Raw genomic sequence first — 18,575 nt, 5'->3', positions numbered from 1 at the left:
AGCATACTAAAGCAAAGATCATAAAAGAAAAAAATCACGAAGAAGAAACTCAAAGCAGGACTTAGAGTAGTCCTGTATGAACAAAGTTTATATTCATCTGCTGCATTTGAAAACCTTTCAATTTATCCTGTAACAATACTACATCTTCAGCAGTTCTTCAGACTGAAGGATAAGACTGAGACCTGTATCTACAAAAACAGTAAAAATGCTATCTTTGATGGGAAGCTCTAACCAATTAAAGTATGAATTAATAATTAACTGGATATATCCATACGAAGTGCCCAAATCATATGAATTCTAGCACTGCTGTGTCAAAATTGTTTTAGCAAGGTATCATTTTTTCCACTCTTCAGATAGAGTAAGTTACTTTGCATCTCCTATGCGCAAAGAATACCAAACAAAATGCTAATGTGTAGCTGCCAACAAGCAGCAAATTAACAATCTGCCCTCCCCTATGCTATTTTCTTCCTTTAGACAAGCTGTATATATTGCTTACCACTGCAACTGCATTCACCATAAAAGAGGAAATATCTAAGGACTGGTTAAAAAGACAAAAAAGAGGAAAGCTCAGGAAAATTTTACCTAGAAATGAGGATAAATTTCATTTTATTTTTCTTTTAATGAATATATTATCATAAAACTCTATTTATTCTTAAGTTCAGAAAGACCAACAGTATAGAAAATGATGATGATAATGTAGAAACTGATGTCCCCTTTCCTTTTTGTTCTTGGCTGGGCACCAAGAGGTTACCCCCATGAAGTCAGTAATTTTTTAAAATCTGAAGTCAAACACTTCAGGAAAATTATTTTTGTTCTCAAAACCAGAAAGCAAAGAAAAGAGATTTAAATGAGCTACAATCAAAATTATCTGTACAAGAAGCAAACAGCACTATTGTCGTACAAAAGAGAAAATTTATAAACTGAATAATTTAATTCAAGAAAAAAAACCCCAAACACTATCTACGTTATCCTGAGTGAATAAAAATTGTGCTTAAAGCCACTGTACATTCTATGCATTATACCCATTTTTTTTTTCAAAATTTATGCAAAAATCAATCCAGGAAGATAAAGGTCTATTATTACAAAATTTTATCAAATCTGCTGACCAAAAGTTTTCTGGAACTCAAAAGTAAATGCCATTAACTGCCCAAGAACAGTGTGTTAGGTGTTCAGAGACCATCTTGATCCTATAAAAACCTTCTTATCTGCCAACATGGGAAACTACTACCATTTAAGCAAAATTCTGAAATAGTAGTGTGTTATATACCAAATATTTTTTCAATTGAAGTTATCCACAGTAGCTCTGGAGAAGGAAATATTAACAATTAAGGAAAGGAAAAAAGGAAAACTGTTATAAGAACTGTTTACTTTTACAATTGCTGTCACCAGTACTTTATGTTTTTACCACCAGCACAACTAAGGATTTTCTAAGAATTTAACATATTTAACATACAACACTGCAACCATTCTTTATTTTATTAGAATTACTCTTTCATTTTCACTCATACACAGGTGATTCTAAGGAAGACTGGAAGACTGCTAACACTGGTTTATTTTACTTCAGATGGCTTAAATTCACACCATTCAAATCATCAAACAATTATTTTTTTTCTTATTTAAAGTTATTTTAAAATACACAACTTTTTATCGTCATTTTCTATTACAATTACAGTACTATAAAAGAGAAATAAAATATTTACCTCTAGAAAAAAACCACATTTTTAATTGTGGAAGTGTTTCTGATTTCAAAAACTGAGCACGGCAAGGGCATAACAGTTTTGTTCTCAGGACTTACAAAATTATTGCTGCCTAGAATAGTCCACTTCTGGTAGGTTGCTCAGAAAAGACCTTTTTTTAATTTTTGCGGTTCAAAAATGGTTGTTGGATGATAACAAAAAGCTAAGTGGAGTTTACCCAGTAGGTATTGGTCATCAGCACAAATGGTGCCTTTCTTTTGGGTACTATAACACTTTTTGACCTTCTAAGTTTGTTTTCCTAATTTTGTTCCTGATGTTCTTTACAACGCTAAGAACACTTGCTTCATAGTTTTCTTTTTCATCAGAAAAGGCTTTTTTTACTTTTTCTTTGGTATTTGCATGTAACAGAATTAAGCACAAAGCATCTTCCTATCCGAGGAAATATTTGCATCTTGGAGAAAATCTTGATAATTCTCTGGTTTTGGAAGTGTTTTTATGTGTGAATACATACATTCACACACACACATCTGGAAAATATTTCTGCCTTCTTCACCATTTTACCTATTTAGCTGCTGCAATTATTGTAAATGAAATATTTAAAAGTGCCACTTAGATAAATAACATTTGCAGCAATATTGTGTGACTATGATAATGCGCCTGCGAAGCAGTAACATAGTAGTCTTAAGAAATAAGAATGGGAAAGAATTGGTAAAAAAAAAAAAAGAAAATTAAAAACCACAAAACAGAAGGTTATTGGGCCACTCTTATGGAAACTGAGTAATTTTAGCGTTAAACAAGATCATCACTATCAGTTCTGTTAGATGATTTAAAAGGTCATTTCTGATGAAAAACAGAATTTGATGGCAGATCTAATTTTCTAAAAATATCGACCATTTTGTTATACTGCTGCTTGGGAAGACATTTTGGTTTTGAAAATTTTGGATTTCTGAGTTCTTAGAGACTTGCACACTAAACATCTCATCTGTACCTTTCCAATTACAAGAAAAAATTGTCTATAAAATAACAGGTATTCTTTGAAATTTATAACATATGTGGGATGAAAGAGGAAAATTAACATATAGATATAACTTGTCTTCATTAATATCAATATTATTTTTATTTTTAATTGTGGATGTGGATTAAGGAGTACCTTTTTGAGATAAAAAATAGATGCCAGCAGAGATCTAGCCCATTGTTAGTCATATATATGTCATAAGTTTACTTAATAAAATTGATACAAATAAATGCAGGTCTTCATAGATTAACTCAGAAAGGAACTTAATATTCAATTTTAAGATCTATGGGAGCAGATGGTCTTAGTAATGATAAAATTGCTGATTAGATCCTAAAATGCATTGAAATAGAATAGGGAAGGACACTGCAAAGGCTAGATGCAAAAGAAAAAGTGCCACAGAAGGCCTGCTGTGCTACACAGAGGAGATAACAACTGCTGAACACCACCTGAGAGATCTGAATGAAAGGGAAGTGACCTTTTTAGGTAAGTATTCCAAGATTTCCAAGATTGATATTCACAGATTTGTTCTGAAGTTTTTATTCTGTTTTGATATTGCTTTTTATATACTTCATAGAAGTGAACATGGTTTCTCTATTTCCATTCTCAGTTGGAGAGTTCAGTGTAGAGAGGAAGATTAAGTTGGATGCCTGAGACTCCACAGTCAATGATGGACAAACATACTAAAATGATTATTTCTTTCTCTCTTCCTTTTACTCTCTCAGCACATACTGACCATTATTTTGAAAAATAAGGATATGAAGGACTTCAGAACAGCCACGCAAGACAGAAGAGAAGAAATATTTCTACAAGGGCTTGAAGGAATCCTAACAAGTGCCATGTTCTTAGATTACAGGGATCTCCTAAAATTAAGCTTTGTGCTCAGAACTTGAATAGTAAAAAAATTCCATTCCTAAACAATAAGCAAAAGGGATAGGAATGAATATTATAAAATAAATAGGTTTTGAGCATTAGTAAGCTTTCAGTTTCGGAGTTTATCCTACATCATATTTAATAAGATTAGTTCTGGGTTGAAAAATGAACACCACAAATTAAATACTGCAGAGCCAAAGCAAATGATATTGTAAGTGCTATCAGCAAAATCCTCATTCTTATTGTGATAGTTTTTACTTGGGTGGAAAAATCACAAGGATACAATCTTTCAAACATTATTTGTGGGAAAGACTCTATGCAAGTTGTCTTCTGTAACTCAGCTGGATAAATTATTTAAGTGCTTACAAGAGAAAGCCAAAAATTTCTTAACTAATTTCTCACATTCATAATGAAAATAGTATACTCCCTAAAATACTTTAAAAATTATATTAATATATTCTATGATTTCTTCCTTTTATTTTAATTTTATTTCATTACATTTCTATTTCCATTTAAGATTATATTTGCAGAGCATTTAATATATACCTCACTAGAGATCCAGAGAAGGAAACAGACTGTCACCCCAAACTTATATTAAAGAATATGTTTAAATGACCCATGGGTAAAGAACTACCAGGAAAATTTCCCCACAGCTGGCCAGACACTATGGTGACTTCTTCAGTCATTCTTTTTAGATCTTGCAGGAAGAGCTGACCTGTTTTAACATGTTGACAGAGTTCAGGACTTCTGGTTCACATTTAGTGCACATTTGCACAGGGTAGGGATAAATTCTGAATTTTCAGGGTACTAGTGATGCGGGACTCTGCTAATTTTCTGAGGTTTTTTTGTGGAGCACTTGCAAGATGTACGTATACAATACACTTTTTAATTATTGCAAATTGTTGTCCAATGATAACAGAGCTGGCGAGAAATAAATGAAGAAATTTTAGAAAAAAAGGAAACACATTAATTCCTACATTTTTAGAATCTAGGAATGTTCATGATATATCATAAAGGAACCTGCACAGCAAAAATCTATTTTTAGTATTGGCAGCAAATATGTTTTTCTTTCTTGTACCTTCTAGGGAAGGAGAGCTAGCAATTTAATAAAAAAAAAAACACTTCATTTTTAAAGCAATAAAAGTCAAAGAAAGGGCTAGCTATACAGACACAGTGAACAAAAGACATTCTAAAGATGCTCCTAAATGTCAGTACAAGGTAGGATAGGATTAAGAGGATCTGGCACTTCAGAAAATGTGGTAACATCAAGGTGGGTAGATGTCATATGGAATGCACAGCCAAATTCATATATGTCAAAAGAAATAGTCAGCACTAGTACAGAATGAATAATGAGGCAGAGATAGGGACTACAAAGGTGATAAATTACATACGTCAAAACAGTCTCAAAAGATTTTTTTCTTCATTTTAAAAATGAAGCTCACATACTGTTATAGCTGTGAATTATATGTGAATACTTTTAAGAATAAATTCTGAACTTCACCAAAATTCCTTTCTTTCCCATTTTTTTTAATAATGACCTAAATTAAGAAAATATTAGACTGAACAAAAAAAGATACTTTTTCTATGAAAAAATTATGATTAATATTATTTTGTGCACATAAAAGCATCTGAGACCACATTTGAATTTAAAATATAAGATTATCATAGCAAGTTATTGTGTTCTAATTTGTAGATAATACGGGAGGTGAGGGTTGGTTGGGGTGGCTCTGTTAAGATGGAAGTTTGGGCATTTTATTCCCCATAAGATGTTACATGCTGACTGTTGAGAACACATGGAAGGAACTCAAACAAAACAGTCCATTTGTGTAGATTTGGAAGTCTTCTTAAAGTCTTTGATTCATGTGATCAGTAAAAATTTTAAAGTAGGTGTCCTATCTCCAGCCAGGACAGAGTTAATTTTTTTACAGTAGCTGGGCATGGTGGCACGCACCTGTAGCCCCAGCTGCCAGGCAGGCTGAGCCCAACTGATTGCTTGAGCCCAGGAATTCTGGGCTGCAGTGCACTGCACTGAGTGGGCTTGACCAAGACCCTAATGTTATTAGGTACTACCTTACATCATTGCCAGGGGTGTGAGTCAGGGACTCTTGCTTCCAAGAAGAAAGGTGTGGCTTCGGATTGAACAAAAGTGTGGCAAGGTAGGGAACCCGACCGTCATTGTCACCCGGAGTCCACGATGAGCACTTTTTGCATGTAAATGACCCTCTCTTTGTGCACTTCTATTGTTAGTATTGTTGCTGTTACTGCTTTTTTTCTTATGCCATCACTGTTTCCAGTAAATTCTTCTGATCTCAATTCATGATCTCTGCCTTTTGTCTCCCACCAGGGGGCGTGGGGGAGGGGAGCTGCTCATGGTTTTCTTTTTAGCAGGAATACTAAATTGGGGAATACTATTCCTAAACCATGACAATAGGTTTGTACCATCAAAAAGGAAAGCTTAAATGCAATTAACAAAAATCTAAATGTTAAAAAGTAGAACTGAATAAATGAAAATTTCCAATCAAATTTTCACTATTCCAGTGTCACAACACCATTGTGGCTGCTATCAGGAAAACTAGCTCCATCTAAGCCAGACCTGGCACAATTTTTTAAAATAATTTTGCTCTGGTTGTTTACTAACATACAAAAAATTGTTAATTACATCACTTTGAGATTGCCTCCAAGCTAATAGATGAATGTTTATAATTTGGGGCTTTTTTTGAAAACCAGTGAGTAATTAAGGCAGCACTAAGATAACTTCTAACCACTGGGTACGACAAATTATGTGCCATAATTGTAGGGATTATCTTCCTCTTATAGTTGATTACATTTTTATACATTTCATTGTTTTATGTATTTTCACACACTGATAGATGCTGAATTTTTAAAAGCAGCTAGGTATTAGGAGACAGGTACAACATTTATTTATAGTAATGTTTCAGCCACTTCAGATGGACAGATGGTATTATCCTAAAGGTAGGTATTCCTGTAATGACTTCTGCAAAAAAGGAAAAAAACTTACAGTATGAAAAACCCCAAACATTTACAGTTTAGCAAAACTATCTTTGACTGTACTAGAGCTGACTTGAACCAGGTTCTAGCCATTTTCTGAGCTAATGAGGAAAGGTAAGTAGAACACAAGGAATTCTTTTTTTTACTGATGCTATAGTTTTATAGTGCTACAAAGGCTGTCTGCAATCTCTTGTTTATGTAACATTTGAAGGGAATTCTCATTTCTAAATAGCCACACTGAATTGGATACAGTTTTTGGTACAATCTTTTTTTTTTGTATTAACATCTTGAATTTTTGTTTGAGAGCTTTGTGAATTTTAACTCAAGTTATGTAAGAGGAAAAGATTTGGGCATGGGGTAAACAAATTGGTCAAGCAGTATTGTATTGTCAGCTGACGTGGGAAAAGGCATGTGGAATAAGTGATTCCAGAAATAGGATAGTTTTCCAAATTGATTTTTTATATATGTGTGTGTCTACGTGTGCATACATACATATATTTTGCTAGGTTAGAAACAGTCACTGACTTCAGTGCATTATAAAAATGCACTGAATAAAAATATTAAAATATTTTATATTAGCTACATTTAAATGTGCAATTATTTATTAATTAAATTTCATAATACTGAACTGAAAATGAACTTTAAAAATATTTTCTTCATGAATTCCAAAATGCCCTGGATTAAAAAATGTTATGTACACCTCAGAACATCATTTCAGTGACGGCAAATCTTAAATGCATTTCTGGAGTCATGGCAGTTACTTCATCATTTCAGTAGGTGCTCATTGACAGGCACTGTTGGAAATCCTTACTGCCTAGCACATTTTAAAATCTGCAAACACTGGTCCTTTTGAGTTAGAATATAGGAGTAGAGATGAAGCAGGATACAGGTGAAGTGTTAATTTGGACACATGGTATATCTTACCTAAAGGACTGAGAGTTCCCTGGTTTAAAGATATCCCTTGGCTACATTTATGGACTCCTTGCTTTTTGGGTCGGGATATGTGAACAGAGGAGGACTGAAATAAAGAGTATAGGTTTGACACACTAAAGAGTACCTGCCATTTTCAAAAAGGTATTTATTTCAACAGTTGTTGCTGTTGCCAGTGGTGGTCTTTGGACAAAGTAAGTTGCAATGCTTTAAAACTCTTTGAGCTGAATCTCTCATTCTCCATATTCCCTCTGGAACAAAGATGCTCTAAATTCCACTATTAAAGCAAAAAAATATGTAGAAAAAGACTTTTTAGTGTCTCCTCTCTATCTTTCCCAAAAGATCCTATGAGTTTATTTTTCAAAACAATACATTTATGGACTAGAAGGGTCCTCTTTTGGGGGGCAAATACACAGAGAGGGGAAAGAATGGTTGCAAGGTTTCCATTTAGCACTACTCTCACTAAGACAGATTGGGAGACTCCAGAATAAACCCCTAACTCAGTTGGACCTCCTTTGTGTGCTGTGCCACTATGTAAGATTCATTGACAGATTTTACAATCAGTACTAGAAATTGCAGACAACTTTCTAGATCTTCTCTGCTTGCCCTGGTACTACTGAGCTTTCTCTGATTCCTCAAGCTTTCAAGCTGTTTCCCTATTTTCCCAGTAGCACTTTATATGTTTCTAGCTTGATGACTGTCTTAAACTTTATGCTCCTCTAATACTCATTGTTAACTAAATTTGTAAAATAATGAATTCCCTTCATCTTTGCACTAAATCATATTGTCTATGTGAAAAAATCAACCCCTAAATTAAATCTACCTCTTCTGTTCATGTTTTTGTCTACAGTTGACTCAGTATTTAACACTTCCATTGTTTGACTTGCAAACCACTGTATAGAAAGTTTTTTTCTGATTACATAGGGTTTTTGAAGCAAAAAATAATATTTTCTGTTTGCTTAATTGCACGGAAATACAGAAAATGCTCTTTCTATGTCAGCTACTTCACACCTCTGTAGGGGCTTAAACTCTGGAATGAAATGTGAATTTATTGAATCACTTCCCCACATGGATTTCATTTAAGGTTCACAGGAATGCACTGGCACTACATCGCAATTACCTCTTAAAGGGAAGCTTAGTTTTTGGACTGTTTTGTACAAATGAATAAGTGCAATTTTGGAAAGACTGCTTCCCTTATTACCATACACAACAGAGATATAAAAGAGAGAAAAAACTCAAACTGAGAATATGTTAACTCTATTCAGATACTGAGCCATCTCACCAGTGAGTTGATTGCTCATTCTTCCACTTGTTAGGTCAGGTAACTGTATGACATTTATAGTACTTTCTAAAAGATTAAAACAGCTAAAAAGTTAGAGTTACCCCATTACTGTGAGTTCATTTAATACTGCTCTTGAAACATTTTACAGCAGTGTAGTGACAGACATTAATTTATTCCAATTATCTTTTGTTCATTTTGATTTACAAAAAGTGGAGCTGAAATAATCAGCCCTTTTGCTCCTTAGGCTTCTAAGAATATATTTTCATGAGTATTGTACAAGTCATCTTTCTGCAGCCATCAGACATATTAATTCCAAATGTCTATTTTTATGATAAGGAGTGGTATTAGCAGATAATTAAGGACAAAATCATTGGTTGTGCTGAACTGCTTTGGCACAGAAAACAGTTCACTGAATAAAATTGTCTTAGTAAATGTATAAAGCCAAATTTTGAAAATATATACTCAGTTCTTATAGGGTGTATCTACAAAAACCAAAAAGCTTCAGTAATAACTGAAGAAAAACACCATGGGATTTGTACCATTTATTGCAGAGTAATAGACCTCATTCTATCTACTTTTGTGGACCCAGTGTCTGACAATTTTTCAAAAGAACTAGAAGGAGGGGGAGCTTTTTTTTTGAACTGTGTGCACTGAAAATATGAACATGATAGTGTGTATGAAAAACAATGCTTTATATTCACCCAATCTCTTGATATAATTCAATGTATATTGACAGTAAGTGCATTTATCAGAGGTAAAACATAGCTAATGATAGTAGCAAGATAGGCTATTTTTCAAGATATGTAAGAAGAATATATGATTTTTGCCCTTCAGATCTTCAGATTTCCAACAGTAAGATTGAGTAAACTTCTTTTAGGGTTCTTCCTAATAATAATTATTACTGTTTCGTGTCATAGCCTTAAATAAAACTACTTTTACATTTTTCAATAATTACAAAAGTTTTAAATACTTATATATGTACTACTAGCAATTACCATCTTAGCTACTATTGAAATGAAAAAAAAATTAATGACCCACTATCACTTTAAATTATTCTACTTTACTTCTGTTCCTTGATTTCAACAAGCCAACCTATCTTTACCTTCTGTCCCTTGATCTTTATAGTGATTAAAGAATAACCAATTGGACAGAATATGCAGTAGATAGCAATACACTCTAAATGGTAGCAGATGGTTTGTGTTAACTGTTACAAAACTTAATTCATTCTTTTAAATGTTATGTCTTTTTTTGGTCAAAGAGAACTGATTTCTAACAAAGAGTTAATAGGGCCCTTGGGCAATAAACTTGCCAGTTAACTTAGCCAGTGGTGTTATTTCTCTTGTAGCTGTTTTTTGCAATTCACACTCATAAATTGCTCCCCTGCTGGTATATACTCCAAAGAATAATAAGCTCAAGCTTTCATTTTTGTTAACATCCTTAAGAAACACATGCTGTTATTGAGTGGCATTTTGTTGACTGATGATACTAAATTCAAAAGAGATTTTTTCTATATCACTACTGATTTGATGAATACAGTTAATTTTAAAATCTTTCCTGACACTCTATTCACAGAGTTCATTTTTTTTTAAACAAAAAAATCAAACTACTTGCAGGCCAGACATTTTATGGAAGGCAAATTCTTCTAACAACTGACTAACGTAAATAGCTCTTCAAAGAATATATAAAAAAATTAAAATACAAATTGTGTGTACAAAAAGTGAGGTTTTTTCTTTTCTAGAAACGGCACTCAGAATTAGATAGCATTTCAAGTAAGCTCATGAATCAGTAAAACCAGGTAATTGCTCTTGAACTGATTTTTTTCATTAACCTCACAAATCTATGATTTTAATATTGGACAAACTACTGTAGGCTTTTTCCCAGACTTTAGAAATTTTTTTTGGTCTTTATCTGGCATGTGAGTGGAAAAAGAGGAAAAAAAATCAAAAATAACAACAATTTCACTAGGCCTGAATTGATGTACATGTTTATTTATATCTGCAGTCACTTATCCAATTTTATTCTTTCAGTATTCAACTGAATTTCATACTTTTTTTTTTATGTCTGTGGGTTCTCTTTTATTCTTTAATTCTCTTTTCTCTTAAGTTGCATATAGGATGGGTGAAATGACTCATCAGCGGAAGGTAGCTGTGACTCAATATACCAAACAGGAAGTGCCTACTTGACCTATTCAGGCAAAATATCAACTTAAAATAGTTTGAGTTAGACAAGATGAGTTCAACACTAGCTTTGAGCTGACCTTGTTTTTCTTTTCCCTGTCCTGATTCCCCTCCTTCTATTATGTTTATCCTTATCCAAGTTTTTATTTTCCTATTTACATGAAAAGTATCTAAATGACAGTGCTGCTGGTATAGTACCTCTAGTACTTGCTACTTTATGAAGCAGTAACTTTTGTTCTCACAATGCAAATACAGGAAAATATTTCCACATACAGCAGAAATATTTAATGCTTTTCTAAGGCTGAGCATGATGCATTTATCTACTCAATTCAACAAATGTGGTAATAATGGTACTTAGAGGCAATTTATTATTCAGCTATACTAATACACACATTTCTTTTTAAATTGCATATGGTTGATTTCTAATTTACTTGTTAGTTAAGAGTTTTGTAGAAAATTTTAAAAAATTATCTCTCGTTGACACCATCTTTAGGAGAAGCCAAGTGTTTTTTGGTACAGAAGACTAGATTTGTCACAGGCACGTATAGAGTGAATTCTGAAATAAATTGTAAAACCAACCTGAATTGCATGTTTTCACATTTCAGACTACCCTCCATTACAATCAGAAATTACATCCTTCTTAATGCAGATGCATGTTTAAAATCATGATTTGAGATTTTTGCTAAATGTGAATGATGATGCTGTAGGACAGTTAAGAACATCTAATGAAGGCATTTCTATAGAAACTTGAACTTGAAATATCAGAATACACAATGGAGTTTATTGTTGACAGGTTTTTTGAGGTGAAATGGGTCTGTGTCAGCCTGCAAAAAAACTTAACAGTCCTAAACATACAAAGTGCTAATACACATTAATGCAACACTCAGAGGTACAAGTCCTAGACTGCAGAAATATTCAATCCCTACAGGTAGAAAAGTTGCAGGAAAAAGAGAAAGAAAAGAAAATTATATATCTCATTCTTACTAATGTGTTTTAAGGAAGAAAGATAAATTTTCATTTAAGAGGTCTTGGGGAGAGCTCTGCTTTATGCCTATGTTAAATGTTGCCCTGTTTTCCTCAGACTCCCTTTCTCTGTCCCATTGTATTGTGTCTGACTGAGACAGAGTTCATTTTCCCATAGCATTTCTCATAGCTGTCTTTTAAACTCCAGCTAGTCAATTTTTTCAGTTCTTCCATACTTAGAGGATTTCTATCAAAGCCAGAAGCTGTCTGTTCTTTGGCCAAACAAAAAGACAATCTTACATTCACTAAGAGAAATAATAAGGTCGCAAGAATTTACAGTGTTTACTGGCATGTCTACAGTATGAGCCATTTTAACATCATGTTAAAATGATCACTCAGCACCCATGAAATAAGACCAATTTTATTCATGCATCTTAACAGAGTTCATGTTACATCTTCAGTCATGGTTTGTGTTGAAAACAGAGAGCCTTGATAAAAAACCAGGTAGAAAGAACTGAATGAGCAGGAGAAGTCAGTCCTAAGTTATTTTGTATCACAATTCCATTTGAAACTCCGAAAGTGTTTTTTTTCTTTTTTTTTGGTTCCTTAATGAAAAGAATAACTCTAATAGAATATATATGTAATACAATGTGGTAAATACTATATAGGGTAACTGCTCTGAGCAGTAGGAGAAATTAATATGTATTGTTCACAAATTAAGATGTATGCTTCTAACTTAAACAATTACCTGAATACTACATTTATCAATTCCTCAAGAAAACCCCAGATGATATTGCACCTCAATTTTACTACATAGTGCAGCTGAACTTTTGAACATTTAGTGAAATACAGAAGAAAAATGCTAATAAATGTATATATTCTTATATATGGTTTGTTTTCAATTCAACTTGAATTGAATTTGTTTATGAAGAAATGTTTATGAAATATTTATGAAGAAAATATTCTAGTTCATTTGAAAGTTAATTACAATTCAGCTGAAACTTACCTTATATGGGTGATGATGAGGGTTGTAGCTGGAATAAAAAAGTCATCCACTTTGTCGAACTGCTTTCCCACTGGCTGAGTATGGATTGTGTGATGAGAAACACTCCCACTGGCTTGAGTTATCACCTGCATAAAGTAACATCATTATAAACTAGAAAAATAGCTTTCCTTTCAAAATTTGATCTCTATCCAAATGAATTAATACAGTATTGCTCCTGTATTCCTTCTCTTGTATTATCTTTCAGTTACCAAGAAAACAAATGCAAATTACAGTGAATGAAGTTAATAAGCATTACAGATTTGAGAGAACTGTTATACACCTGACCACTTAATCTTCATATTTACTTTTGCTCTCCCTCTTTTTTATCACCCCTGAATTCATATTTATTCATTTACATTACTAAAGCCTCTAGCAGTTCTTAGTTCAAACTAAATTTTTTGTTTTCCTTTTTTTTTAACACTAAATCTCAGAGTCAGATTAAATTTCTTAAGCACTTCAGCCAAAGTGAAAAGATAAGATGCTATCAACTGATCCACTGGAACATATGTCTACATATACTCCCAATTCTTGTCAATCACGAGGTCATTCAACATTGCACAGACATATTTCAGAAGAACAAGTTGAACTGAGTTTACATATTCCTTACATTGTTATGAGCCTTGAATCTCGGACCTTCTCTGAGGTAAATGCTTATGGATGAATAAAACAAAATTCCATATAATAGCCACTATGATATTCACATGCATGCCCTTAAGAGAGAGTTTTTTAAAAAATGAAAATAGTCTGTCATCTATACTGTAAGAAAATGAGAGTAAGGGTGATCAGTCACTTAAAAATATGGTGAGACTGACTCAGGTATCAGTTCTCGGGAGGAGTGACAGCTAAACTCTTACAAATCACTTGCATGCTCAAAGTTAATAATAAGAGTCTGTAGGTGCTAAAAAGGTGTTTTCAAAAGTTACTAATTTTTCTGTTTGAATTTCTCTTATTCTTTTTCTTATATATAAATATATATTAAATACATAAGGATTTCATTAACTTCTAAAGAAAAGGAAAACACACTGAAATAAAAGTGAATTTTTAAATTATGACATAAAGATAATCATCATAGTATCAATGGATTACTTTAAATAACGAAGACAAATTAATGAAAAAGGAATAATGTAAATACAATAAATAGCTTCTTGAGATGTTTCTTTAGTGACTGTCCCTAGGCTTGTCACTGCTCAGAGGCATGGGAAAAATAAAGAATTTTAATATTTTACATCTGAAAAAAGTCAATAAAGATGGAACTTGACACCTCCAGAACATCAATATAAAGTTAGTGAAATAGAAATATATCTAAAGTCCAGTTTATCCTCTAATTAAAAACAAAACCATCATAAAGAGCAACAGTTTGCTCTCAAAAGATTGGCAGTTACAGAACATGCTGCTGCTTTCAGCTGCATTCCTTATCCTTCTATCAATTTACTATTGTCACTTCTGACTAGGGGTTTGAAAATAATCACTAACTTTTTTAGCAGTCAGTTGTCTGACTTGTTTTTGGGTTACCTGAAATCTCTTCACTGCCAATCCTGAGCTCACGGTAATAATACTTAAAGGAAAACATACAGTACATTGCAAATACACAAAGGTTCATCTTGTCTAGATTTTCTTGCATATAATCATTCTGATCACCTCACCTGCAAAGTTGGTGAATTCTTTTCCATGTTTCCCCAGCTCAGCACCCAGACTTGATCATGTGATTTATCATAGTGTAGTTTCACTGGAACAGGATCTGTACTTACTGCCTAAAGCATAATAAAAATAGAAACCCTTAGTTTCTGTCACATTTTCAAAGGAAAAATAATTTATATGCTTGAATTAAAATGATGAGTAGACATGCATTGCCTGATGTTTTCAGACTGTATTTAAAAATTATGTTGTCAATTGTTGAAACAGCCTTCTGATTAATTCAGAGTTACTGAATTGCTGAAAATGTGGGTTTTATTCAATGTGCTCTAACACTTGGCATCAAAATTGCATTATACTGAAGCTATTAAGAAAATGAAAACAAAGGTTTTAAATCAAGTAAAAAAGTACTTATCTCCCTTCCCTACCGTCACTCTCACTTTATACATATTGGTTGAAAAACTACACCAATTACTGGAAAATGGTTAAAAAGGAAGCATGTTCTCAAGTCACATACTGAAATCAATGGAAGGTGTTACTGCATAAAATCGACACGATATTGCTGCACCCAAAGCTAAAATGTGTTTATTTTGTTGAAGTTGGAAAGATTGTTTTCATAGGTTTTCCAATTACAGTTGCTACTTTTCTTGGACTTGTGATCAGAACCAAAGTGTTTTCCCTACAACCTTGCACTCTGCCTCTTGAGATTATGAACTTTTAGACAGCTGAGCTCTCAACTTCCTTTGTTATGAGAACTGAAGATTTCAGAGGTATGGAACAGGAGGACAACGTATTTGATTAAGAGACGTTCTGCACAAGGTAAACAACTGGGGGGATTACTTTTTTATTTTCATCATTAAAGCAGAAAAAATAGGTGGAAATTGGTTTTTAGTCTTACCATTATGGAACTGTAAAGCACAGCTTGTTTATCAGTGTGTCAAGGAGAGTACCAGCTGGCTAATTAAGTGAACCTAATTTAAACTAATGATGTAGATCCTCAAGATAATGCACTAATGGCTGTCTGAGACTGCTGATGATACTTAACTGTACTCCTGAGGTGTTGCAAGCGACCGCTTCATCTAAGCAGAATTTGTTTTTCCTTTTGAAAATGGAAAATTAAGCCAGGTTGCTTACTGGCTCATTTAAAATCAGAAGTTACCCCTTGAAAGAGGTCATGCGTGTTTGATAACATTTTTCTGCTGCATGCTAGAAGACAAGTTGTTTAAAATAACACTTCGGCTGTTGTATAGCTAATTTGTTCAGGTATGTCAAATTTCCTTTTGGCTTCCCCAGACAAAGGTCTGACCCAAACATGTTCTGCTGAAGGACTGCCAGCTGCGTTCAGGCTCGGGGTCATGGCACAGCCAGGAGGAGCATAAAGAATTGCCTGTGGGGTTGAGCACAGGTAGAACAGCTCTCAAGAGAGGAGCCAGCAGCAAAATGAGCCGAGCATCTTTGAAGCTGGTTTTCACAGCTGTTTCTAGCTAGCCAGGATGATCAGCCAGCAGCACACTATGGACTGAACAATAATGACTGCTGACTTCACCATGCCTCTCAGTCATCCCATTTTGTGGTGTGCTGCTATGCAATACTGGACGATTGCAGGTGACAGTTCTTGCTTTCAAGAATTTACAAATGAAAACAAATAATTCCCTTCATTTTATAATGAGAATTACCTGGATAAGTTAAAAAGTCTCTCTCTCTATATATCTCTAAAGATACACCATCCACATGTTCAATATATTTCATTTTAATCTGCTCTGGAATCCTCTAAAGTACTTATTTTGATAATTATAGCTGTCATAAAATTAAATCATCCTCAAATATAGTTGTTACATATGTGCACACATCTTTTACATTAACTTCCATAGTAGAAAGGAGTAAGTATAACATATACAGTAGTACTTCCAAGAAAACATCATAATAAGCAAAATCAAACCAACATTATTTCTACACAGAAAAACAGCACTGTTACATGACTTAACGCCCTTTCAAATACATTTTGAGTTTTCTTTGGGTTTTTTACACAGTGACAGAAATTTCATTAAAGTGCTGCTCACTTTCAGAATACGAAGTTATCTCCACATTAGTTCCTACTAGCATATATGATTTTTTAAACTTGCATTTACAGAGCAGAAGGTGGTTTCTTATTTAAGATGTAGACTACAAATAGTTACATGTACACGTATGTAAATAATATCCCCTGTATTAACATGACACTTACAGAAAAGGCAGTCTAACAAGAAAAATGCTCTCTTTCTGAACAGCTTAGTTTCTATTTCCTAAAAATCAATTACTTTTTTTTCCCTGTGCTAGGAAGTACTATAAGTAATGAAAATAGACTGATCTGACTGAAAAATTAAATTCCCTTCTGTGCCTCCTGTTTGTATGACTGGTTTTGTATGTGCATATCATATGAGTAAAGCAACATTTAATGGCTAGAAAATTCTTGCTGCTTGCAAAAAATAAAACCAAAAAATAAATGCTTATTTTTAAAGGATAAGAAGACAGGGCCGTGCTTGTTATAAGAAATGCTGAAGAAAATATCTCTTGACTTGTCTCTAAATTTCAAATTAGCATTACTTCAACTCTAAAAACCGTCAGTGAATCAGCAGTGGTTCTACTTTTTACAGTTTTATATTATGTGTAAAGAGGTTGTGTAGGTTTTATGCTTTCATTATTAATTTGTTTTGTTTGCAACTACTGTTTCTTTTCTAAGTTTATTTTGAATAATAGCATAGTTAAATTGGACACAGAACAAGTCTCCTTGTACTTTTCCCAAGTATTTGGCTAAATGTGTGCTAGGAAATATTATTTAGATCAGTAAAAAACTAGCAGAAATTCTGCTCAGGTGTCCAAAACCCCTTTTTAATTTATTTATCCGGTTCATCTGTTATTCCTTTGGTGTATTTTCTTATCAAATGTCTGTGTTAAGTATTGTGAAATGGAAAGATTATTAATTGTGAATACTTAATTGCCTGGAACCATCAAAATAGAGACTTTCATTCCTGCAAAAGCATTCCATAGAGGAGATAAATTTTATTCTATATTTGCTTAAGATTGCAATATGGATATCACTAAAGTAGTGGAAAAGCAATGCTATTCTATCCCTCCAAATAAAAGTGATTTTTTTTTCTCCTGGACTTGCATGAAAGGTTGTGGAGTATCCAGTTTTTAGCTCAAAATATTCACTGAGTAGCACAGAGTTAGTGTACAAAACTCTGTGTAAAACCTACGCACACTCTGTATTTCTGCTTTTCAGCTCGTTACAGAAATTTGAATATTTATGTGATAGAACAGTAATCTACCTGACTCTGTCCAAAAACTGGACAATTGCTTTACATATTTCTGGGGAAGGCTTGCACTTTTAATTAGTGGTTAATTTAATGAATATATCTTTTTAATTAACATATATCTTTGTGGTAAGCATCTGTAAACATTCTGCTTATAGTAAAATAATATATATTTATACATATGTAAAACAATAACTAATGTAACTGAAGACAAATTTAAGAGTCTACCAATCAAACTATTTCATAAAACCTAAGTTAAAAAGAACCTCCAAGTTCTTTACTCAAAAAGCATAATGTACTTTTTCGACTGAAGTCTAAATGCTAATAAATGCAATTACATTGGTATTTCATCTGTAGGAAAAGAAGTTGACACATGAATGTCAGTTAGAGACCATAGAAAGCATTCCAGTCTTTCAAATCTTGTGGATTGTACTAAGACTACGGGTTTTAGTCCCTCTTCCTGAAGAAATGTATCAAATTGGTTGTAAAAAAAGTCTTGTTTTCAGAACAAAAAAAATCATTAGCCACAGAGCTTAATATGCAAAGGTGAATTTAGTAAAAAAAAATAGCTTTTTATTATTAACTTTTTGAATAAAATATTTTATCAGTCCCTGTAACAATTTGGACCGTTCAGGTTGAGGAAGCCATGTCTACTAAGCCAC

General features: G+C 33.2%; 1 protein-coding gene across 5 annotated transcripts in view; it reads right to left on the bottom strand.

The window, feature by feature from the left end:
* Positions 1-18,575, bottom strand: part of FSTL5 (follistatin like 5) — a 289,125-nt gene that overhangs the window by 15,098 nt on the left and 255,452 nt on the right. For all 5 annotated transcript variants that reach the window (XM_027676803.1, XM_027676801.1, XM_027676804.1 and 2 more), the window contains 2 exons: positions 14,632-14,739; positions 12,950-13,074 (listed from right to left, as the gene is read on the bottom strand). In XM_027676803.1, coding sequence (XP_027532604.1) covers positions 12,950-13,074; positions 14,632-14,739 — 233 coding nt within the window. The remainder of the gene's footprint in view (positions 1-12,949; positions 13,075-14,631; positions 14,740-18,575) is intronic.

This window comes from Neopelma chrysocephalum, unplaced genomic scaffold (assembly GCF_003984885.1).
Source record: "Neopelma chrysocephalum unplaced genomic scaffold, ASM398488v2 Primary Assembly neopelma1_42, whole genome shotgun sequence".
Taxonomy (NCBI): Eukaryota; Metazoa; Chordata; class Aves; order Passeriformes; family Pipridae; genus Neopelma; species Neopelma chrysocephalum.
The sequence above is the reverse complement of the archived record's forward strand: the minus strand, read 5'-3'. Positions and strand labels throughout refer to the sequence as shown.